The sequence below is a fragment of the Lactuca virosa genome, chromosome 2 (assembly GCF_052849685.1).
Source record: "Lactuca virosa cultivar CGN04683 chromosome 2, Lactuca_virosa_CGN04683_v6, whole genome shotgun sequence".
NCBI lineage: Eukaryota > Viridiplantae > Streptophyta > Magnoliopsida > Asterales > Asteraceae > Lactuca > Lactuca virosa.
In genome coordinates this window covers 177,783,815-177,809,729 of record NC_136427.1, presented here as the reverse complement: position 1 = coordinate 177,809,729, position 25,915 = coordinate 177,783,815, and the positions used below count along the sequence as shown (strand labels likewise).

The following is a 25,915-nucleotide window of genomic DNA, read 5'->3' as shown; positions in this document are numbered from 1 at the left end:
TAAAAATCACGATACTTCATTTGCGTAAAATCCCAGTATATAAACTCTTTTTGAGAACAAGATTGCCTCAAAGAAAATCCTAAGGATGTCATAAGCAATACAGATACATAAGTTACATCGTAAATACCTAATGATCCTGAATACCATTGCAAGTTGTCTCTTAATCATTCGACATCCTAATCAAGTTCCGGTAGCTTAAGTCTTGATACATGTGATGCATACAAACTGAATGGGTCAAGTTGGGAAACCTGGTGAAATACATAGGGATTTCAATCCTATAAAATTATAATATTCCTAAGCTATCAAACATGCAAACAAACTGTTACCAAAGAATATATCTCAAACTTAGAAACCTATAAACCAATCATACCCATCCCAACCGATGCTCACAGATCCTAGTCCACGATTGTCAGAAAGATAAACCATTTTAAAGAAAGGGTTTGACTACACAGTTAGGGGCTTCCGCGACCAGTGTAAGTCATAAAGGGACTCGATCCAACATAGTATTTAATGAATATGGTATCTCATTTCATCTATGTATGTGGGTTATGATCCCACACTAGCAATGTAATTCACAATACCGTCTAGAATGATCAAGGGTTGTCATCTTACTCTGGGAGATGACCAGACATACCGTTACAGTTGCATGATACGGACCCACCATTTCTAGTCGTCCAAAGGAATACTTTATCGTACTCCGATACATATTTCATACCATCAACACCTGATAGTGTCATAGAACAAATTTATACTCTTCGTTCCTATCACACACACCCTTACTATGATGCTACACAATATCTAAACTTAACTGAACTAAGCATCCCCTTTAAGTCCTAGTGTATAACTAGACAAGATTACAAATCCTGTAATAAACACAATTTCCTGCCTATGTAATATTTTTACAATATAGGGTGTAACTAAACACTCTTTTAATTTAACTCGAACTAAGCATCCTTTATAAATCTTGTTTCATTATCAGGTAAGACTATAATACTTGTCACACCCCCAAACCGGAACGGCGGAAACGTTCGAGGGCGGAGGACATCATGTACAGTATCACAACAATTGTATAATAGTAATCAAAGCAAACACAACCATTACATTGATAAAGTATTGTTTCTACATCTGTTCATAACATAATTTGTATGACATCAAAAGTGTATAGCAAAAGTATAAAAGATGCGACTCTACAAAGCTCTGTCTTCTCAAAACCTGTGGGTGTACCTATCTACTGGTTCCCTGAGAATACAAGTGATTTTAAAAGTGTATCAACATTTAAGTTTGTAATTGAAATCTGTCATTTGTTCCTTGCAAATATAAGTAGGTTTTCCCAGAAAATCCTATATTTCCTGTTGTAAAATACGGTAGTCTTAATACACTCGAAGACCAAAACATGTAAAAGTTATTGTATCCTGAGATAGTATAATGTAGTTTTAATTCCCATAAAACCATGAAAAGTATGTTTTCTCTGTACCGGAATAGTATTATGTATTTGTACTTGTATAAAACTCTATAATTGTAGGTACCTGGTTTTACCAGCTATTTTGTAAAATATTGTATTGTAGTTTCATCATTAATAAAACTATATGTCACACCCCCGAACCTGGACGGCGGAAACGTCCGGGGGCGGATGACTTCATGTACAGTATCATAACAATTGAATATGAATGAAACATAGCAACCAAACATCATACATTGGAAATACACACTTACATAGTTTACATATTGAATCTTGTTCATCAGTTACACAAAAGTAAGAAAGTAAAATTTCTTGAAGTCGCACCACTTGATCTTATAGTCGAACTTATTACCTGCTACTGGAATTCCTGAGAATACAAGTCGTTTTGAAAAGCGTCAACTAAAAAGTTGGTGAGTTCATAAGCAGTTTTGTATAAAAATGGTTTTTGTACTTGTTTAGAATGGTTGTCATAGCGCTTTCAGAAATCCGATATTTTCTAAAAAGAAATGGTTTGAAATATTTGTTTTTGATCTTATATTAATGCATGTGTGTTAATGTTTACGAAAATAGAAAGAGAATGATTTCCAGACAACCCGATGTTGTCTGCGATAGCTGATGCTGGAATCTCAACCCCGGTGGTTGAGTATCGGTGCTTATAAATTGTCGTTTTATCAAAAAGAAGGTTTCCCGTTTTATCCCCAAAAAGAAAATAGAATGGTTTCCTGTTTTATCCCAAAAAGAAAATAGAATGGTTTCCTGTTTTATCCCAAAAAAGAAAATAGAATGGTTTCCTGTTTTATCCCAAAAAGAAAATAGAATGGTTTCCCGTAAATCTTATAACGTTAATTCCTCTAAGTGAGTCGCTATAACCATACATAATAATGACAATTTCGCCTGTCTTTGCGTCTTTGGGACGCCGCCGGAATAGAATAAGGTTTTTGTCACCCTAGACTGGCCTAGTCTAACTGTAGCGAACAGCTCAGGTATGGGGTGTCACCCCCGTATAGATCTATACACAAACTCCCGCTTTCCCTTCAGGAAACTCTGGTTATAACTACAGGCTACGATTGTACACTCAAAAGGTGCCAACCGACAGGTCTCACTAGATCCTTAATCGAAAATTTACACGGAAAAGAAAGAAGAACACATAAAACTTATTCCCAGGCCCAATAAGCATGTAAGTGGACCACTAAGGCCCACTATACGTATCTATTATTTACAGGCACAAAAGGAATGTGAATGTCTACCCTGAGCCCAATATATATGTAAAAGGACACTAAGGCCCACTAAACATGTATATTATTTACAGGCCCAAATAAGGATAAGAATATCGTTTTTAACCCGTTTGTTATTGTTTTGTTTATTTTAGCTCGATTATTTACAAAATTGATATAAAAAGCCCAATTTTTGTAAAAATGACGCTCTTGGCCCAATAAGTCACAAAGTTTTCAATTAAGGCCCAATTATAGTAAAAATAACACTTTAGCCCCCATTTTGTTCAAAACTTGTGTTTTTGACTAGTTTGTGGTAAAAATAACATTTTAAACTCATTTTTGTCAAAAATATCATTTTTGGCTTGATTTTTGTGAAATACACATTTTTCTGGTTTTTGGCTTTTCTGACCTAGTTGTTGGAAAATTTGTAGAAAAATCATCGTAAGTCGAAATTTGGATCCGTAAATTCTGGAAGTTTGGAAATTTTGTCTACTTTGTTCAAAATTTTTCTCATAATTTTTATTGGCCTCTAACAAGTGTGAAATTGCTCACCTTCATAGGTTGGTCCGAAATTATTTCAAATCTGATAGCCAGTTTTGTAAAATTCGCCAAAAATAGTAGAAAATTCGTATGAAAACGTGAGAGTAGTCATTTTAAAGGTAATAACCTGAACGTTTTTCATGTAAAACAGTTTTGAAAAATATTACCATTAAGGAGGTCAAAACAGTTCGAGATTGGACTAAAACTTTTCTGTCAATGGCTGATTTTTGAGTTTAAGTTATCTAAGTTTGTTCACAACACTTATTTTTGCTATTTTAAGTGGATAAATCCCAGATCTACAAGTTTACAAGTATTATATGTGAGGACACATACTTTTCTCAAGGTTTATATGAAGATCCAAGTGATAAACTTCATTTTCAAGTAAATATCTAAAAGTTAAACACATAAACATGCATATATACATAGATCTAACACAAAAGCACTTGTATTCTCCCCCAAAAACATTATAAAACAGAAAACAAGGAGGTATGAAGCTTACCTTGAGTTTGTGGGTTCGGTTTTGAAGAAGAAGTGAAAGAGTTTGATGTTATTTTCGGCCCTAGCAAGCTTTCTTGGATGGATCTCGAACTTAGTAGGTTTCTAGGAGTATGATCACCAAAAACTTACTTAGAATGAGTGATCTAACATGAAGATGAAGTTATACAACTTAAGTGTGGTAGGACTTACCAAGAATTGATGATTTTTGGTGGAAACCTTCTTGATCCACCTTAGATCTTCGAAAATTTGAGAAGGAAAATGAAGACTTTCTAGAGAGAATGAGGTTGAAAGAAGTTGGTGAAATGTGTGTGTGTGTTTTTCCTTTGGCCGAGAATTAAGAAGAAAAAAGGAGAAGAAATAGAGGTGATAGGATGGTTGCATGGAGGTATGTGATGTTGCTTGGAAGTCTATGGTGTAATAAGGAGGTGGCTAACCCTCCTTATTTCATGAATTTCTTTTTTTTTTTTTGTTTTCTTCTTGGGCCGAGAAAGAGGAAAGAAAGAAAAGAATTTGGGCCTTGAGTGCTTAAGTCCAAGATATGGGTCCAATATACATCGAAGCATGAGTTTTATGGCCCTTTGGGTTTAATTAAATTTGTAATGGCCCAATAAGGGTATTTTATTTCATTCTAGGCCCATTATGGCCCAAAATGTTAAAATAAAAGAAAGTGGGTCCAATTAGAGCCCATATAAGAGTTCTAAGCCCAAAATAATCAAATTGGAAACTTATTGGTCCATTAGGCCCAATAAGAAAATCCTAGTCCAAAATGGACTTAAACCGGGATTTTTAGGGTGTCCAACCTTTTGTTGACTACTTGAATGTTTGTGTACAGTATTTGATGGAATTTTTGTGATCATTGAACAAGCATCATACATGTTTTTCCAAGCTTTAACTACAATGTTATCTTTGTTAAGGGTTTTACAAGGTATCAGAATTTCCAGTTGTGACACTATATGAAGTTGTTTACTTATTCATACACTAATCGAATTGTTCAATACCAAATTGTGAGTTATTATAACCATACTTGATGACTAAGATGGCCTGAAACGACGTTCTTCAGGCGTCGGAATCGTTATGCCATTTGTCACCCCAGGCCTGTCGGCCTAACTGTAGCTAACAGTTAAAGTGTGGGATTGTCAGTCCCATATAGATCTATACACAAATTCACACTCTCCCTCCAGAAGACTGTGGTTATAATTTTAGGGCCTGGTTGGTACTTAGGTAAGTACTTGAAGTGTGTCTCACAAAGCTATACTGACGGTTACGTGTAGAATAACTGAAAATCACTTTGAAATGAGTAACTGTATATATGATCCATAAACTATACCTAATATAGTTTATATGTTTCTTATTATAGTAAAATCTGTACTTAGTAAAAAAGCCTTAGGAATTATTTGGAAGTGTTCTAGGCGTTTTCGGTGTGTTTGGGTGTTTTCGGTGGGAGATATGAATATTTGATGATGTTCTTGGTGTTCTTGAGGAAAACTTGAAGATTTGAATATTGTTCTTGGTGTTCTTGGTGTTCTAGGTGGAATTATGATGATCTGGGTAGAAAACTCTTAAAGATATGAAGATTTTGTATGACTTTTGAGAGCAAAATGAGGGTGTTTACGGTTAGGAAATTGAGAAATGAATTGGGTTCACGGTTGAAAACATTTATATAGAAGAGGTTTTCGGCCTTAATGGGCCTTAAACCTTTTGTTTTCGGTCCTATATGACCGAAATCTCTCTTAATTTCGGTCCTAAGGTCAAATGGAAAAGTGGTTTGCGATTTTGAGTCAAAGGGAAAAGAGTTGCAGCCTTAAAGTCCAATAGAAAATAGATTTTGGTCAAGGTCTTCTAGAAGAGGGTGTTTGCGGTTTGACCTTTCCAAAAGCAATAGTTCACGGTTTGGTTTTGGGATTAGATTCCCAAGACCGAAAACTACATTTGCACCTTAAATTTTCATGATTTAAACTAAGTATTAGGCTCTTGTATGAAGAATAGAAACCCTCATTTGAACTAGTGTAAGTTTTGTTGACTTATAACAACTTAAATCAACATGGGTTTAAATTTAACCCTTGTGTTCTCATATGATATACAAGTATTCTTGACATTCAAATTCTTATTGTAAAAGTGTTATGGGGTGAATTCACTTGTACATGGTTGTAGTCTAGACTTTTATTTGAATTAGTTTGACTTACATTGACTCGAAACAACGGGTTGTTACATTATCCCCCCGTTAGAGGGAATTTCGTCCCGAAATTCTTTCTATAGAGAGCACTCATGGACTAGGGAAAAGATGCGGGTACTTTTGTTACATCTGATCTTCTCGCTCCCAAGTGAATTCAGGTCCCCGCTTGGCGTTCCAACGAACCTTCACTATTGGTATGCGACTTTGTTTCGTTCATTTCACTTCCCTATCCATGATTTCTACTGGTTCTTCCATGAACTGTAGACTCTTGTTTATCCCGATTTCATCAAGTGGAATCACAATGGTCTCGTCAGATAGACACTTCTTTAGGTTTGACACGTGGAAGATAGGGTGTACGTTATTAAGTTATTGTGGTAGACGGAGTTTGTAAGCTACTGGGCCGATTCTAGCAAGAATCTCGAACGACCCGATGTACCTTGGATTTTGTTTTCCATGCTTTTTGAAGCGTATCATTCCCTTCCAAGGTGAGACCTTCAACAGAACGCGGTCACCCACCTGAAATTCCAAGGGTTTTCGTCTCTTGTCTGCGTAGCTCTTTTGTCTGTCTCTAGAGGCTTTGAGTCGTTCTCGGATTTAGACGATCTTTTTTGTGGTTTCTCGAATGATTTCCGGGCCAGTGAGAGTGCTGTCAGGAGCTTGGCCTTTAGCTAGTTGAGTGTCACCCACTTCAGCCTAGCACAGAGGGGATCTGCACTTACGGCCATAGAGGGCTTCGAACGGGGCAACCTTGATGCTAGTGTGATAGCTATTGTTGTATGAAAACTCGACAAGTGGCAAATGGGTATCCCATGCTTTACCGAAGTCGATCACACAGGCTCTCAGCATGTCTTCTAGAGTTTGGATAGTTCTCTCACTCTGCCCGTCCATTTGTGGGTGGTAGGCTGTGCTCATGTCCAGCCTAGTTCCCAGAGATTTCTGTAGTGACTGCCAGAACCGTGAGGTGAATCTATTGTCTCTATCTGAGATAATTGATATTGGCACACCATGAAGTCGTACTATCTCTCTAATGTAAGTTCTGGTCAATTTCTCCATCTTGTATGTTTCCTTTATTGGTAGGAAGTAAGCGGATTTGGTTAATCTATCGACGATTACCCAAATGGTGTCATGCCCATCCTTGGTCGTGGGCAACTTGGTTATGAAATCCATTGTAATTCGCTCTCACTTCCACTCAGGTATCTCTGTCTGTTGTAGAAGACATGAGGGCTTCTGGTATTCTACATTGACTTTGGCGCAAGTTAGGCACTTACGCACATAGGTAGCAATCTCGGCTTTCATGTTCGGCCACCAATAAAGTTTCTTGAGATCCAGATACATCTTATCTGAACCTGGATGAACGGAGTATCGAGTTTTGTGGGCTTCGTTCATGACAACATCTCGGTAGCCACCAAACTTCGGTGTCCAGATCCGATTCATGAAGTAACGAACTCTGTCACCCTTGATTTCTAAGTTCTTCTCCATTCCTCTTAAGGCTTCAGTTGCCACATTATCCGGCTTCAAGGCTTCTAGTTGGGCCTCCTTGATTTGTGTGGACAGATGAGAATGGATTGTCATGGTTAGTGCTTTCACTCTACGACCTGAGTACTCCTTTCGACTAAGAGCATCTGCTACTACATTGGCTTTGCCGAGATGATAGTGAATTTTGCATTCGTAATCATTGAGTAGCTCTACCCATCGTCGCTGTCTCATGTTAAGTTCTTTCTGATTGAAGATGTGTTGGAGGCTTTTATGATCCGTGAAGATGGTGCACTTGGTACCGTAAAGGTAGTGCCTCCATATCTTCAAAGCAAATACTACTGCTCCCAGCTCAAGGTCATGAGTGGTGTAGTTAGCCTTGTGTTTCTTTAGTTGTCTTGAGGCGTAGGCAATAACCTTTCCTCGTTGCATAAGTACACAGCCTAGTCCCTGGTTTTTTGCATCGCAGTACACTACGAAGCCTTATGTTCCTTCAGGAAAGGACAAGATAGGTGCGCTACACAAGGCTTGCTTCAGCGTTTGGAAAGCAGTGTCTTGTTTCTCTCCCCAGCTAAAAGTTACACCCTTCTGAGTCAGGGCAGTAAGCGGTTTAGCGATTCAGGAGAAATTCTGTATGAACCTGCGGTAGTAACCAGCAAGTCCTAAAAATTGGCGGATCTCTGTTAGCGTTCTAGGTGTTAACCAGTTCTCGATTGCCTTTATTTTGGAGGGGTCCACGTGTATTCCTTCTTCGTTGACCACGTGACCAAGGAAATTTACCTTCCTAATCCAAAACTCGCACTTTGAGAATTTCACATAAAGATTTTCCTCCCTTAATGTTTCTAAGACTTGTCTCAGGTGCTGGCTATGTTCTTCCTTAATCCGTGAGTAGATAAGTATATCATCTATGAATACTATCACAAATTTTTCTGGGAAGGGACGACATACCCGATTCATTAGATCCATGAATACCACGGGTGCATTTGTTAGACCGAAGTACTACAAACTCGTAGTGACCATAACGAGTTCGGAATGTTGTTTTGGGAACATCATTCTCATGGACTCGTAATTGGTGATACCCTGATCTTAGGCCAATCTTTGAAAAGTAACTGGCTCCTTGGAGTTGATCGAAGAGGTCGTCTATTCGCGGTAAGGGGTATCGGTTCTTAATGGTAAGCTTGTTTAGTTCGCGATAATCTATGCACATTCGGAAAGATCCATCATTCTTCTTCACGAACAGGACCGGTGCTTCCCAGGGTGAGAAGCTCGGTCGAATGAATCCCTTACTGAGAAGTTCGTTTAATTGGCAGGATAATTCCTGCATCTCCACTGGTGCTAGATGATACGGGGATTTGGCTACGGGGGTTGCTTCAGGAATCAAGTCGATTCGGAACTCGATTTGGCGTTCAGGAGGAACTCCTGGAAGATCTTCGGGAAAGATGTTAGGAAAATTACAGACTTCGGGAATGCTCTCGAGGTCTTTTACTTCTTGCTTTTCATTGACTACATGAGCAAAGAATGCGTAGTATTCTTTACACAAATATTTTTGGGCTTTGATGCAAGAGATGATGCGAAGCTTCGTACTGGGTTTGTCACCGTAGATAACGAGGGTTTTGCCACTTGGCATATTAAGGCGAACAACCTTTTCGTAACAAAGAATATCAGCACGATGAGGACTTAACCAATCCATGTCGATGATGATGTCGAAGCTTTTTATTGAGACTGGCATAAGGTCGATTTGGAAGGAATAGTCGTTTAGAGTGAGGGTACAGCCTATGAATATGTCGTTAGTGCTTTCTGTTTTCCCATTTGCCATCTCGACGGTGAATGATTCGTTTAAGGATTGTGGTTTTTGTTTGAGTAGGTGTTTAAATTTATGGCTAATGAAACTCCTCTCCGCACCACTATCAAAGAGTATGCATGCATAAGAATTATCGAGAAGGAACGTACCCGAGACTACCGTGGGATCTGCTATGGCTTCTTCATGTCCGATAGCTAGCACTCTTCCCACGTCGCCAACATTCTTTGCTTTCGGGCAATCCCTCTTGAAGTGCCCAATTTCGCCACACCCGTAACACGCTTGGCTGACTCCTCCTCTAGGGACCTGGTTGGTTGATTGTGATGACATCTTACAGAAACGGGCGGTGTGCCCCTTTCTATTGCAGTTCTTGCAATGCATTTCTCTGCAGACTCCCGTGTGATGGAAGTTGCATTTGTTACACAGTGGAAGGTTTCCAGCATATCGGTTGGGAGGTGCTGGAGCAGCAGGAGTAGCAGCGGGAACAATAGCAGTGTGGACTGCCACAGTTTGTTGTTTCTTTGAGGGCTCTTGCGACGATTGCCCATTTCTTTTGTTCCAAAATTTCTTTTTGCTCCCACTCTCTTTGGGTTGTTTAGGAATGGCTGTCATGGAGCCTTGGCGAACTCCATGATCCACTAGTGTCTGTGCCAGACGCTTGGCAGTATCAAAAGTAAGGGGATTGGAAGCTATAACATTTCCTTGAGTCGGGGGAGTTAATCCCCAGATGTACCTTTCCACCTTCTTACTCTCCGGGGTGACCATCCTGGGACACAGAAGAGCCAGGTTACTGAATCTGGCAGTGTAAGCAGCAATATCGGAGTCCTTCATCTTCAGACTCCAGAGCTCCTGCTCTAACTTTTTCACCTCGTCCCTCGGGCAGTATTCTGCTAGCATAAGTTCCTTTAAGTCTTCCCAGCTCATGGCATTGGCTATTGGAAAAGTCAATGACTTGACATGGCTGTTCCACCATGAGAGGGCTCTGTCTATGAAAGTGCATGCTGCAAATTTTACTTTGCTGGCTTCAGGGCACACACATATCTCAAATACTGATTCGGTCTTCTCAAACCAACGTGTTAAAGCAATGACACATCCGGTTCCATCGAAGGATTTAGGTTTAGCGTTCGTGAAGTCTTTATAGGAACACTCCCTTGGGTGTACGTGACTATCTCCGTGGTTAGAAGGGTTGGCACCGCTACCCGCCCCACTAGTGCCGCTTGCATTAATCTGCGTCTTGGCAGCTGCCACGACGGCTGTTACTGCTGCTTGAAAAACAGCAGGGTCATACTGAGGAGGTGGTGGCAGTGGTGGATTCGTCGGCGGGTTGTTTTTGTTCCTGTTGGACTTCTTTGGAGGCATCTTTCTCTATAATGATTAAAGAGAAAGTAATGATAAGTCCTCTATAGTGGTAATGAGTCAGGTGATAATGAACAAGATATATCTTATCCGGACTATTATAGTGTTCTATTAATATATTTATAGTGGAAGTCTACTAATATAAGTAAACAATCGCCAACTTCATTTATAGAAAAACTTGTAAAGAATTTGTATAGTGTAGCTCACACTGGCCCCCCCCCCCTATAATCACCTAGTGTATACAAATTATATATAACCAAGACTAAATAGACCTTCGAATGAGTGACTCTACTCTAAGTCCACAACCAAACAAGGAATAGGAAGTAAAGCTAAATCATAATTTCTATGTCTATAAAATCTTAATTATATATAACTCTTACGTATACACTTAGTAATTATAAACCTACCAGCAATGGTTCTTTGTTTTCTATTGTTCGATTCTAGTAAGAAATCCCTTATCGACTATTAGTATATTTAACTATCGAGGCCTAAATGTTCTTGTTCTAGTGTTGTAGGATCATAAAATACTCTTATAGTATTTTATCTTTATGTTTGGTTCTAGAGTTTCTCTTGTATGTATTATTGGTAAGTTTTAGACTTGTTCCAACACCACGATCACTCCCAAACACATGTTGGTCGTATCTCAAATAAATATAGTTGATTACATAACTGTCTAGGTTTGACTGCAACGTCCAACATCTAAATACGTTTGTGTAGTTCTTACTGTGATACTGTTTCTGGTATGTATGTATATTTATATACTTCTTATAAAATACTTAGGTTTTAAAAGTATACTTTTAGTCAGAGCGCTTCAACCCCATTGTGTTTATAGTTGTATATCTTGTAAAGTTCGATATACTTAGTTCACTATAAACAATGCTCTGATAACTATTTGTCACACCCCCAAACTGGAACGACGGAAACTTTCGGGGGCGGAGGACATCATGTACAGTATCACAACAATTGTATAATAGTAATCAAAGCAAACACAACCATTACATTGATAAACTATTGTTTCTACATCTGTTCATAACATAACTTGTATGACATCAAAATTGTATAGCAAAAGTATAAAAGACGCGACTCTACAAAGCTCCGTCTTCTCAAAACCTATGGGTGTACCTATCTACTGGTTCCATGAGAATACAAGTGATTTTGAAAGTGTATCAACATTTAAGTTGGTGAGTTCATAAGCATGTTTGTAATTGAAATCTGTCGTTTGTTCCTTGAAAATGTAAGTAGGTTTTCCCAGAAAATCATATATTTCTTGTTGTAAAATGCGGTAGTCTTAATACTCTAAAACCAAAACGTGTAAAAGTTATTGTATCCTGAGATAGTATAATGTAGTTTTAATTCCCATAAAACCATGAAAAGTATGTTTTCTCTGTACCGGAATAGTATTCTATATTTGTACTAGTATAAAAACTCTGTAATTGTAAGTACCTGGTTTTACCAACTGTTTTGTAAAATAATGTATTGTAGTTTCATCATTAATAAAACTATATGAAATTGTTTATTTATTCATACACTAATAGAATTGTTCAATACCAAATTGTGAGTTATTATAACCATACTTGATGACCTAAGATGACCTGAAACGACGTTCTTCAGGCGTCAGAATCGTTATGACATTTGTCACCCCAGGCTTACCGGCCTAACTGTAGCTAACAGTTAAGGTGCGGGTTTGTCAGTCTCGTATAGATCTATACACAAATTCATGATCTCCCTCCAGGAGACTCTGGTTATAATTTCAGGGCTTGGTTGGTACTTAGGTAAGTACTTGAAGTGTGTCTCACAAAGCTATACTGACGGTTACGTGTAGAATAACTGAAAATCACTTTGAAATGAATAACTGTATATAGGATCCATAAACTATACCTAATATAGTTTATATGTTTCTTACTGTAGTAAAATCTGTACTTAGTAAAATAGTACTTATGTTCCATAAACTATACCAATTATAGTTTATATGTTCGTTTGTATTGTATCTTTGTATTTAGTAACAATGATATAACTGTTCCATAAACTATACCTATTATAGTTTCTAAGTATGTTCTTGTATCGTTTCTTGAATTAGTAGAATAGTAAGTATGTTCAATAAACTATACTTATTATAGTTTATAAGTGTGTTCCAATTGTAATGAAGGTATTTCTAAAAATTCTCCTTTGCTCAGCATGTTACAAAGGTTTAAAGGTTTGTACTCATATATATATATATATATATATATATATATATATATATATATATATATATATATATATATATATATATATATATATATATATAGGGCATATATAATTGAAATTAAAAAGATAGTCGGACAAGTGAATTTACCCTAAGCCCACAACCAAACAAGGAACAGGAGTTAAGGCGAAAACATCAGTCCTAAGCCTGTTGGATTTCATTTATATATATATATATATATATATATATATATATATATATATGTTTTGGTAAAAACAATAGTTGAAACAATTGAAATAATTTAGAAAAGCTTGATACAGTTTGAAATGGTTGGAAACGTTGGTAATTATTTGAAATCATTTGGATGTTAACACAAAAATTGCTTGTGTTGTACTTGTATTCCCCCCCCCCCCCATAAAAACATGGAAAAATAGTGAAAACGTAGGGGGTATGAACTCACATCGAATGCGTTTTCTCGTTTGGATATGAAGTGGTAGCGGTGATCCTCGGGTTAGAACTCGTGTGCGTCGTTGTGTCCTAATGATAATTATACACGATATCATATTAAATTAATAAGATATTAATTTAAATAAATTAATAAATTAGGTGTTAGACAACACTTAATTATGTAAGAAATACTTACAAAAAGCCTTAGGAATTATTTGGAAGTGTTCTAGGCGTTTTCAGTGTGTTTGGGTGTTTTCGGTGGGAGATATGAATATTTGATGATGTTCTTGGTGTTCTTGAGGAAAACTTGAAGATTTGAAGATTGTTCTTGGTGTTATAGGTGGAATTATGATGATCTGGGTAGAAAATTCTTGAAGATATGAAGATTTTGTATGACTTTTGAGAGCAAAATAAGGGTGTTTACGGTTGGGAAATTGAGAAATGAATTGGGTTCACGGTTGAAGACATTTATATAGAAGAGGTTTTTGGCCTTAATGGGCCTTAAACCTTTTGTTTTCAGTCCTATATGACCGAAATCTCTCTTAATTGCAGTCCTAAGGTCAAATGGAAAAGTGGTTTGTGGTTTTGAGTCAAAGGGAAAAGAGTTTGCGGCCTTAAAGTCCAATAGAAAAGAGATTTCAGTCAAGGTCTTCTAGAAGAGGTTGTTTGCGGGTTGACCTTTCCAAAAGCAAGAGTTCACGGTTTGGTTTTAGGATTAGATTCCCAAGACCGAAAACTACATTTGCACCTTGTATTTTCATGATTTAAACTAAGTATTAGGCTCTTGTATGAAGAATCGAAACCCTCATTTGAACCAGTGTAAGTTTTGTTGACTTATAACAACTTAAATCAACATGGGTTTAAATTTAACCCTTGTGTTATCATATGAACTTATATATACAAGTATTCTTGGCATTCAAATTCTTATTGTAAAAGTGTTATGGGGTGAATTCACTTGTATATGGTTGTAGTCTAGACTTTTATTTGAATTAGTTTGACTTACATTGACTCGAAACAACGGGTTGTTACAATGCTTATAATTGATTTCCAAACCATTTTCCTATTTATACCATACTATCGCAATACAATATACGACGACATTATTTTATCCAACTTAACGAGACCTAAGTATTCTTTATATGTATTAGTTTTAAACTTAGACAAGATTACAATCATTGTAATCAATTTCCAATACTAACTCTGTTTACACAATATTGTCCTAATGTAGTGTAAAGTTTTAACACATAATATTATGCAATTATTATACATTAATATTTTTAAATGATAATACGCATTTTTAAAAGTATCATGTAATAATATCATATAACATTTTAACACATAATTAACCATTTATGGTTCACACAGTATATGTAATCAAATATACATTTAACAAATATTCTGGATAATAAACAATTAATTCACAAATAAACTTTTGGCAGATAATTAATACTTTTAGTTAAATACTTTGTATTAAAACATTGTTTTTGAAAGTGACTTGCACTCACTAGCTAAAAGTGACGACTCATAATTTGGGCAGTGCTTCGCCTTAACACCTAGCTTTTCCTTTTGAAAGATCTATGTACACATCACTAAGTATTAGTCTTATATTCGTGATGACTAATGATAGTCTAAATTCATCAATAATCCCAATGTTTACATTCAGATCTATCAAGTAAGGAATAACTAGGTAAGACCATATCGGAGGAAGGGTCCGTTTGTTATACAAAGTATACTGTTTGGAAATCTTACTTTAAAAACACCTCACTAAGGTGTTGTTTGCTTTTTCGAAATGAAAATGGTTGAAGTCTGCGGACCACATCTGCAACCCTTTGCAGTAGAAGAGGTGGGCCAAACGGATGCAGCTTGTAATAAGAAATCTGTTTGTTTTTTAACCTCTGCAGACTGCTGCAATAAACTGAAATTAACTATACAATAGTTAAAAATAAACCTAAATAAAAATTTATTTAGTTTAATCATATGCAAATCAAATATAAAGATCATTATGGTGATATGATTTTTAAAGAGGTTTATATGAAAGAATTAAACATAATATTTGCTAAATAACAATAAATAAAACGTGTTAATTTAGCTAAAAACATGTTCATTTTTGTTAAAATTTTGAAGACGGTGATTATTTTTCCGGTTAACTTCAATAAATTTGATAATTTTAATGATTAACTTTATAATTTATTAATATTTGATTATAGACAATATAACACAAAAAATTATTTATATGAAATTTACCAAACGGTTTTGAAATTATTTGAAATTATATAAAATATACTTCAATTGTTTGTAATATTTTTCAAATATTATTAAAATAATAAACATGTTGTTGAAAAAAAATTAAAACAAATCTAAGATGAAATAATATAACTTAAAGTAAGTGAAAAATGGTTTGAAGAGGATGGTCTAGTGTTGCGCTATACAGCACACGCACAACCGTTTTTAAGTTAGAAGTCTTCCAAAAAACAAACAACTACGAAAGGTCAAGTGTTGCGCGTGTGCTGCGCGTCGCAACAAGAAGTGGTCAAAAGTGGTTTTTTCTGAAAAAAAAAACAAATAACACCTAAATCTGGCATCTATATTATCTCCATAAGTATATCAATAAATATTATGACATGGAATCAGTGACAAATCTTATTTATAGATTCATAATAATGATTGTGATTATAAATATAAGTTACACTGAAAACAATGTACGTGTAGCTTAACTTACAAAGATTTTCCTGACAAAAGTTCAGAAATTACACTGGTAGAATTTCGACCCGATAGCTTCTATTTGTTGGGCTCCTAGCTACTCCAGAGCCTAACTAAAATACTCAAAAGTCTGAAATATTCGGACCTTAACGACTAGAGATATTTTAGAGAGAGATATGAGAACTAGGATAAGAATTGAAGGAAATTCGAGGGGTATATATAACTGAACAGGCGCGGGCCGCGCACCGACCAGAGGCGTGTCACGTCCTTCAAGCGACGTTGCTCCTGCCGTCCCCCCTTGCTTCCACATGTCAGCACTATATTCATCCACGTCGCCATGTCGACAGCCTGCTACGCGTTGCGCCTCTCGCACGTGCGCGTGCGGATATCTAATTTTTCAAAAATCATATCTTCCTCATACGAGCTCCTTTTCGACACTCTTTATATCCATGCGTTGCTATCGACGAGGACTACAACTTTCATTTAGACTGCGTCGACTAATTCTCACTTTATTTTTAAAGTTATATTTTTAACAAGCTTAGACTGTTAAAGTCCGTATAAAAATCATAACTCTCTCATATGATATCCGTTCTCGATTGTCTTTATATCAACAAACTCCTAATTACGAGATCTTCAACTCTCGTTTAGATTGCTTTTCCTAACAATTGACAGATCTAAAATTCAGTTTCTGTGTCGCACACTACTTATACTAAAACTTTGAAAAATCATAACTTCTTTGTATGAAGTTAGATTTGGACGTTCTCTATATACACGAGTTTGGTTCTATGATTACTACGACTTCCGTTTAGTTTACTTAGGCTAATAAGCAACCTATCTAAATTCACTTTTTACGACGCTCATAGCCGTGTCGGTTTAATCGCGGAACTTCGACGAAGCTTAACTTCTTCTTATGAAGTCGGATTTAAGCGCTCCTTATATCACCAAGATAGTCATTACATCTTTAGCTAATATTATCTATTAAATCTTAAATATCTAGCCCGAATCTGCGGGCGTTACATTAGGTGTAAATGTGGGATAAATATGGGGCAGTGTGTGGATTTAATCTTCATTGATTTCTCGTTTCCCAAAACCATCTTTAATTTCAAAACCCTTCAGTATTTTCGAAGTTTATTTATAATCATAACTACGACTTCCAATCTGATTATCACCTTGATAACAATCAAATTAGCGGAAGCATAAAAAATGAAAGTTGTATTTAATTTTTGATCTCTTTCCACAACAACTTGAATCATGTTAATCCGGTCTACAGTGTATGAGATATGACCAAAACAATAAAGCACGTCCAACATCATCTATTTGTTGTTATTCTCTTGCATTTCCATTGTTTGTTAGTTGATTTTCAATACTATACAAACAATTAAATAAACACCAAAATTAGAGCCATTTGTAAGCAAAATTGGACGTTTTGTAATAATAAGTGCTATTTAAAGTGATAAAAATCGACCGACCAACTTGTAGTGTGGAGTAGTTTGGTATACCTCCTCAAAAACAAGAAGCGAGTGTTTTAAGATGAATAACCATGTACAAATTGTACAGCTGTTAAAGTTTTCACACAATGTACTTATCTTACACCTTCCTTATGTCTTCCCTCACATGTGTTGGTCAACAAAACCACTATGTTAACACCGTTTTTGTACAATTACGCTATGTTACAGTTGTTGATTAAATTTTCTCTAAAAAACGATGATACCGTTAAAAAAGAGTATTAGTTTCTTGGGGTGAGATGTGAAGAAATAAGGACAACTTTCAAATATACCATGCATCAATATGATTAGATTAGCGGGGGTGTACTAGAAGGACAAAAATACCCTCATGTGAGGGGCGGGCACGTGGGTTGGAAAAACGTCTAAAATCAAATAAAGTTAAGAAAAGGACTAGATGGACATTGTTTATAAACCATAAGGACCAAACAAGTAGATGTTTTTGATAGTTGTCCACACCATGCCAATTTTGATAAACAATAGGGATCATTGGTGTAAATGTGTATTAATTTAAGGTTAAAAGTGAAAACGAACCCAAAGTGCCTTATCATCATCTTCATCGTATATACGGCTTACGGATAGAACACACAAAACATAAGGCAAAGGAAAACCAGAAGATGGCCTCCTCCTCTGCTTCCACTTCGGCTACTCTCACTCTATCATCGATACACCTTCCTCAAGAACCAAAATCATCCCTCATCTCTTCCTTCAGTTTCAAACCAAACCCCAAAACCAAGACTCTGGTTCTACAGTCGCAATCAGAATGCATTAGACCCACGAATTTGAAGTCCGGTTTCGGCAGTTTTACCTCTTCCAAGAATTCTCCTTTTTTGGTTTCTGCGGTGGCTGCTGAAGCTGATTTGGGTGAAATTGATGAGGATGTTGAAGGTGGCAGTGTCGCTACTGCTCCTCCTCCTTCCCCTTCTAAACCTAAGAAAGGAAAAGCTGCTTTGCCTCTTAAGAGTGACAGGGTATGTTTATGCTCGATTCAATTCTACTTCACTTCATTGTAAATTATGTGTTAATTTCGTAAAAGGTTTTCGGATTATTGAATCCCTTCATCGCCCCAAAAACCCAATGAAATTCCACATCAGTTTCTTTCATAATTTCATCTCCCAAACGTCTCTGTTCTTGTAGTTCTTGTATATATTCGAATGTATGTTGATAGTTTTACACAATTTCAAAGTTCAAAACAACTCAGTGCACATTACAAACTCAAATGTCAACTTCCAATCGAGTTTTCATGGATTAATTACAACAAACCCCAAATAGTATTAGCTCCAAAACTGTAATCTCGAGGGTTCTTTTCCATCATGTACACTGAATTGCGAAATGTGAAATGTGGTTTTCTTACATTAATTCATACTTCCTGTAGTAAACAACCAACAATATTCAAGATTATTTACTAGTCTTTCTCATATTTTACAAATGCTTTTTGTGCAATTCTGATTCATCAGACTAGGTCAAAGAGATTCTTGGAAATTCAAAAGCTGAGGGAAGTAAAGAAAGAGTATGATCTCAAAACTGCAGTATCATTGCTGAAGCAAATGGCAAGCACAAAGTTTACAGAAAGTGTAGAAGCACATTTTCGTCTTAACATTGACCCAAAATATAATGATCAACAACTCAGAGCAACAGTGAGTTAAATTAAAATATATGTTTTAATTTGATTTTAAGTAATTAAGTTTAATATATTCTTCCAAAAAGAGTCTTTGATGTTTGAAATCTTGTATTGTAGGTGAATTTGCCCAAAGGCACAGGGCAAGTTGTTAGGGTTGCTGTTCTCACTCAAGGTTTTTTCTATCTCTCATTTTCTAACTTTTTAAAGAAACAGTTTTCACTAATCATGGTTTTATTATAAATTTATAATATCATTTATGGATTTATTTCTGAGTTGTTTAAATCCACAGGTGAAAAGATAGATGAAGCAAAAAATGCAGGAGCAGATATAGTTGGAGGAGAAGACTTGATAGAACAGATTAAAGGAGGATTCATGGAATTTGATAAGTTGATTGCAACTCCAGATATGATGCCTAAGGTTTTTTTTTTTTTTTTTTTTTTTTAATTTTATAATATTATTTAAATAAGTATTACCCTTTAAAGAAATTAAAAATAATTCTCATTCCCATCAGGTTGCTAGTCTTGGAAAGATTTTGGGACCTCGTGGACTTATGCCAAACCCTAAGGCTGGAACTGTTACAACCACTATACCTCAGGTAAGATATGAAGGGTAAAATGGTCATTTTACTCTTGTTCAGAAAATTTATTTAGTCATAATTGCAATATTTAACAAATAAAGTAGAATGCCCGTATTGGTAGTGAAATTTACATACATTGCTATTTTGACTAAAAAACAAAGTATGTTGTTATTATTGGTAAAAAAGACAAATTTACCCTTGTGTGAAGGGCACATGAAGTCACTAACAGTTGAATTTTAACTGAGATTAAAAGGAGGGACCAAACCCGGAAACCCATAACAAAACATGCTCATAAGGACCATCTATGCAAAATTGAAAGTTTAGGGGGTTAAAAGTTAAAACTCAATTTTTTGATAAACACAGGGACCAAATTTGTAGTTTTCTTGTTAAGTTTACAATATGATGGTTTACAGACAATAGAGGAATTTAAGAAGGGGAAAGTGGAATTCAGAGCAGACAAAACAGGAATTGTTCATTTGCCATTTGGGAAGGCGAGTTTTTCAGAAGAAGATCTTACTATAAACTTGCTTGCTGCAGTGGTATATTTACATTCTTACCCTTCTGAAAAAAAAGCTAACTTATGTTGAGATGAATATATTTTGACATGATTTATTTATATATGTTAATTTTGACAGAAATCAGTGGAAACAAACAAGCCAACTGGAGCAAAAGGTGTATACTGGAAAAGTGCACATATATGTTCATCAATGGGGCCTTCAATTCGGTTAGATATAAAGGACATGCTTGATTTTAAGCTTGCATAGAAGGAATATGTCTAAAGAATGTAAACCATAGATGTAAATTAAATCATCTAAGCAAAATAGGCGTAACAATGGTTGAGAGAAGGAAGTGGAAGGAAGTTATTTTTTGGATTAACGTTTTGTTATTATTAGTGTTCTTCCTTTTATTATGCCAATTTGACAAAAACATGTGTATGATTGTTATTTTGGTTCGAAGTTTTAATGTTGAGTGTCTAGTATGTTTGTTTTTGGTAACCTTGTTTGAGAATATAGTTTGATTTTTGTTAGTTGAATGTTTAAAACATTCGTAACATGCTAAATATAACTTAATAAACGAAGGATGTAACATATTAATGCATCAAGCTGGATTTACACAAGAGTTTCTAAAATTTTTGACTTTGATCAATAATTGATGATATAGACAAAAAATACACTTTACTATTAACTATATATATTAAAGCGTATGGAGGAAAAGAACAGTATTCTTTTCTATTTCTGACTTTTGTCACATCTTTTCTACATTTTAGAATTTTTGCCACATCTTTTCTACATTTTAGTGTTGAAACTTCTCATCTTCATAATTTTACCACTTTATTTTACTTCTTTATAATTTTGTCACTAAAGTTTCAACAAACTTTTCATTTTTATAATTTTGCCACTTTATTTTTACTTCTTTATATTTTTGCCACTAAACTTTCACTTTTACTTCTTTACAACCATTTTCTTTATTCTTTATCATTTTCGTCTACCGTATTCTTCTATCTTCTTTTTTTTTTATTCTTTGGAATTTCCGTCAAACATATTCTTCTACCTTTCATTTTTTTTTCTAAAAAGAATGACCCGTGCAAAGCACGGACCTTTTCCTAGTTGTTATTAGTGAAAACGCAAGAAAAAACCCAATGTGTTGTCTCACAATGACCATAAAAACCATTGTGGCCATTAATACCATTTTTTCTTATATTGTCTAATATTAATGCTTTGTGAGCATTTTATAGCGATGTCCTTTTATTAAAACCAACACATATGATTAGAGCCTAATGGTTGAAGCGTGAAAATCTAGGTTTAAGGTTCAAATTTGAAGTGTGGTTTATCATTTTTTTACTTTTATTATAGGCATAATATAACAATGTGTTTTCATTCAAATGTACATTAAAACCAATATAGCTGATCTCAACACTTCTTTAAAAAATAAGAACATAAAATGGTTTAAGAGACATTAATTTAGGCAAGATCATAATGTAAATTAGTTATGGAGAAAAATATAACCTAATGTTTTTTTTTTAGTTTATCACAATGAAACAAAAATCCACCAGAGAGATACAATATTTACATCATGTTTGACTACATATGGTAAGTGCCAAGGATCTTTCGAATATCTCCCTCTAAACATGATTTATCTTTTTATGAAAACATTTGAATTACATAAGATTACCATAGGAACTTGTGGGGTGTCACAACGATCAATCCAACCGTTTGGATAAGCGTTGTTGGTCCAAATGGATGTACAAACGAGACTTAGATTAAAATTTCATCATGCAAGTGTTGCAGGATTCGAATACATTTATATAGAAAGTTAAAATAGTAAATTTTCTATATAAAGTTTTTTATAAGTGAATACTCGAAGTTTATTGTGCATTGAATGTAGTCTAAACAAGCTTATCCTTATTAGAGACAAGTTCAAATATGAAACAATTGCTCAACCTTCACAAATCACACAGCTAATTTGGGACTAGTCCACTTGGTAGAGGTGGAAGCTTCTTAAATTGGAGGTTGCGGATTCAAACCCGAGTTTAGACGTATTAACTAACTTGATGAATTTAACTTCTAACTGCTAACCAACCCTTAAAAAAAGTATGTAAGAGACGAAAATCCTTGAATGTTGTTTGAGATCCTCGTTGTAGTGTTTTAAATCTACAAGCTCGATACTATGTTTTTCTCCTTTTTCCCTACTATACATTTAGCTTATTCTCTAAGCTTGTTTTTATAAGTAGAGAATTTGTGAATTGGTCACACATACTATATAGAGAATCATCTTTGCCATCGTTTTCTTGTGTTATGCTAACTAAAAGGTTCTATATAAAGAGATATATCCAATGTCGCATTCAATGCTTTTGTCCATTAGCATTATGTGCACGAAAAATGTGTTTTTTTTTTACTTCCTTTCTATTGTATTACCAAAAAGTATGTGACCTAACGATATAAAGAGTTGTTAGTAAGCTATCCCTTGTCCAATATGTTGAGGGTCTAGTCCTAATGTCATGAATTTGAAAATTTAGGATGTGTGTGTTTTATATAATTTTGTTATTATATTTTGATCAAAATTTTGATATAAATAAAGATAATCATACAATTGGACATATGTTTTTATATTTGGAGTGTCTAAAAAAACTATTTTAAATATTGAATGAGAATGGTTAGATAAATATTTTTATTTAAAATATGATTAAAAAATTGATAAAATATGAAATTGTTTTCTATTAATTTAGTCAAAACGATACTCTAGAATAAGCAAAAAGTCAACGGCATCCGCGTTCTTTAAACGCAGCTTTTAGGTTCGCGTATGTGCTTATTAATTAACCGCTCAAATCCCTTCCTTCATCAAATCCAACACCCAACAGAAACACAAAGATGCAGATATTCGTCAAAACCCTAACCGGAAAAACCATCACCCTCGAGGTCGAAAGCAGCGACACCATCGACAATGTCAAAGCCAAGATCCAGGTTCTTATTTCTCCTCTATTCTTACCTCTGATTTCGATTTTGTATCTTCTCCTCTTCCAATCATCGATTTCGATACTTATATTGTTTACTTCTGACACGATTTTGCTATTTCATGACTGTTTATAACATATTTATAGTAAATATCGCTTTTAGGTTAATTTGTTGTTGTATTCACTTCACTTCCTAATCATGCTTACTGTGAGAGTATGTTTGTGAATTCTGTAGTAGATTTTGATCGTATATTTGTATTGAAATTGATGTTCTGAATCTGTTTGTTATGTGGACTGTGGTTCTTCTTTCTCTTTACTATCGATGTGCGTTGATTTTCTCTTTTAATTATGTGGAATAATTGGTGATTGCATTTTGAAGGACAAAGAAGGGATCCCTCCAGATCAACAGAGATTGATTTTTGCTGGAAAGCAATTAGAAGATGGAAGAACACTTGCTGATTACAACATCCAGAAAGAGTCAACACTTCATCTTGTTCTAAGATTGAGAGGAGGAACCATGATCAAGGTCAAAACTCTTACAGGAAAAGAAATTGAAATCGACATTGAACCAACTGATACAATTGATAGAATCAAGGAACGAGTTGAAGAGAAAGAAGGAATCCCTCCAGTTCAGCAAAGGTGATATTAGGGTTCTTCAACAAAAATACCTTGATAACAATAATATTAGGGTTCTTTAATTTTAACTTGATTGTTGAATGAATGCAGGCTGATTTATGCTGGAAAACAGCTTGCAGATGACAAAACAGCAAAGGATTACAACATTGAAGGAGGATCTGTTCTTCATCTAGTTCTTGCATTAAGAGGTGGAAATCTTTAAAAGATATGATGATCTGTTGCTATGTTATGGAAAAGTTTACATAATTGAGATGACATTGGATGATATTTCATGTCTTATCTGATTGCCCCATGACAATGTTTATTTGTATTTGTATTTGTACTTGAGATTTGGTGCTTATTATCCTTTTATCACATTTTGCATTGCTTTTTGGGGGATTGGAATATAACTTTTTGTGTCATGAAGTAGATTTAAATGTTATCTTTTATGTTTCCTTTCCTTGTTTGGTGGAAACACAAACTTATATTTTTTTTCAAGAAATTATATAAAAATTATGAAGCTAGGTTTTCTGAATTTGAACTTTCCCCTCGAACACTAAGCCCTTAATATGATAATAAGAAGAAAGTAGTAAAAAAAACCCTCTGATTTCTATTATTCTCAAATTCAAACAACATATGGAGTTCTCTAGCTAAATTTGAATAAATCCAAGTATCATGACAAAAGATTGTGTTCTCTAGTACCCACATTGAATAACTTATTTTTTTCTAACAACAAATCGCACCCATCCACTCTATGCAACTTTAAAGAATACTTAACACAGTAAATCACGAATGATGCAAAACCTAGGGAAAAAAACAAAATGACAACAAACTGAAGAACCGTCAAATGAAGCCTCTAACAATCAAGAGCGACACCATAATCGAAGTATTAAGTGAAACATTGTTGGTTGCAGTTGAATTAATTTTTAGAGATTTGGGATATTTAATAGTGGATCGAAATAGAAAAGATGGATGATGATGAGTAATGTGGTCAACAACCATATGGAATTTGAACTAATTGACATGGTCAATGTAGTATGTTAGGGATAAAAGCATATAGACCGGTTATGAAGAATGTGATTTTGATTAAATAGTTGACAAAGGAGCGAATGAGAGTATTTTTGGATGTTAAGAGGAGGATAAAGAAGTCGGATATGAGAAGGATGATGTTGAGGATTAATAAGAAATGGTGAGTGATGGTGGACTTTGTTGAAAATAACTACAACGAATAAAGAATAAATTGTACTTCTGATGTATGTGAACCTATGAGATCGCACACTAAAAACGTTATAAATATTTGTACTTCTGATGTATGTGAATCTATGAGATCACACATTAAAAAGCGTTATAAATATTTATACTTTTGATGTATGTGAATCTATCAGGCCGCACACTTAAAATCATTATAAATGAACAAATAAATAATTATAATTATACTGTATATGGAATTCATTAATCATGAGTTTATATTTTTTTACGGAAAGAAATTTGTAAATCCCACCAACTAAGTAATTCATGAACAACCCTAAACAATCAGAAAACCTAGTTTCCATCTCCTTAATTACATGTGTTGGGCGAACCCCCAACTACTCTCTCTCCCCTTTGGTTGTCAAACTCAAGCAAGCAACAATTGAGATGAGTGACGAATCACAATAATGTATGTATGTCTCTTGCTACTAGGACAAATGATCTACAACAATATGCTTTATACAAATAACATTAATAATATTAGTAGTATTTTTATTTTCTCTTTTATTTAATATTTTTAGTTAATTTATGTAAAAGTGTATCTTTATGTTTTAACGTCGGACTATATGCATAAATACTATTGAATCGCTATTAGATGTTTCATGTTTGCTAAATTAATATGACAAAAAAGTTTAGAATGAACCTTAATGACTTATGGGCTATCGCATAAAAAATATTCATGGGGTAGATTGGGGTATTGATAAAGCTTGCATTAATAGTTCTTTGATGTCTACATGGAAGATGACGATCAATGCAGTCAAATCCCTTTCAAAAAAAGGTTTAGATCTTTATCCTTGTGTGTTCGAAACATTGGGAAAGAGAATTCTATTTTATTTTGGGAGGACATTTGGTGTGTTGATATCCCTTTAAAAACTCGGTTCCCTAGGATTTTTGCGCTTGATTTGGAGAAGAATTGTACAGTGGCTGACAGATTAAAGTTGTGTGACTGGTTTTTGGTTTTTAGACGCCATCCTAGAGGAGGTGAGGAGTTGGTTCAATTTACTGCCTTAAAGTCTTTTGTTGGCCACGTGGTTCTTGGTGAGAATCCTGACTCTTGG

General features: G+C 35.0%; 2 protein-coding genes across 2 annotated transcripts; both read left to right on the top strand.

Annotated features, from left to right (window-relative positions):
• The first annotated feature begins 17,916 nt into the window (after nt 1-17,916).
• Nucleotides 17,917-20,538, top strand: EMB3126 (Ribosomal protein L1p/L10e family). The gene is made up of 7 exons (XM_079078819.1): nt 17,917-18,316; nt 18,803-18,982; nt 19,084-19,138; nt 19,256-19,383; nt 19,478-19,561; nt 19,957-20,082; nt 20,179-20,538. The coding sequence occupies exons 1-7, from the start codon at nt 17,963-17,965 to the stop codon at nt 20,305-20,307; spliced, it is 1,056 nt and encodes a 351-aa protein (XP_078934945.1). The 5' UTR covers nt 17,917-17,962; the 3' UTR covers nt 20,308-20,538.
• A 2,309-nt stretch (nt 20,539-22,847) lies between these two features.
• Nucleotides 22,848-23,986, top strand: LOC145159784 (ubiquitin-NEDD8-like protein RUB2). Its single transcript, XM_079078818.1, has 3 exons — nt 22,848-23,004; nt 23,374-23,633; nt 23,721-23,986. The coding sequence occupies exons 1-3, from the start codon at nt 22,912-22,914 to the stop codon at nt 23,830-23,832; spliced, it is 465 nt and encodes a 154-aa protein (XP_078934944.1). The 5' UTR covers nt 22,848-22,911; the 3' UTR covers nt 23,833-23,986.
• Nucleotides 23,987-25,915: the final 1,929 nt, after the last annotated feature.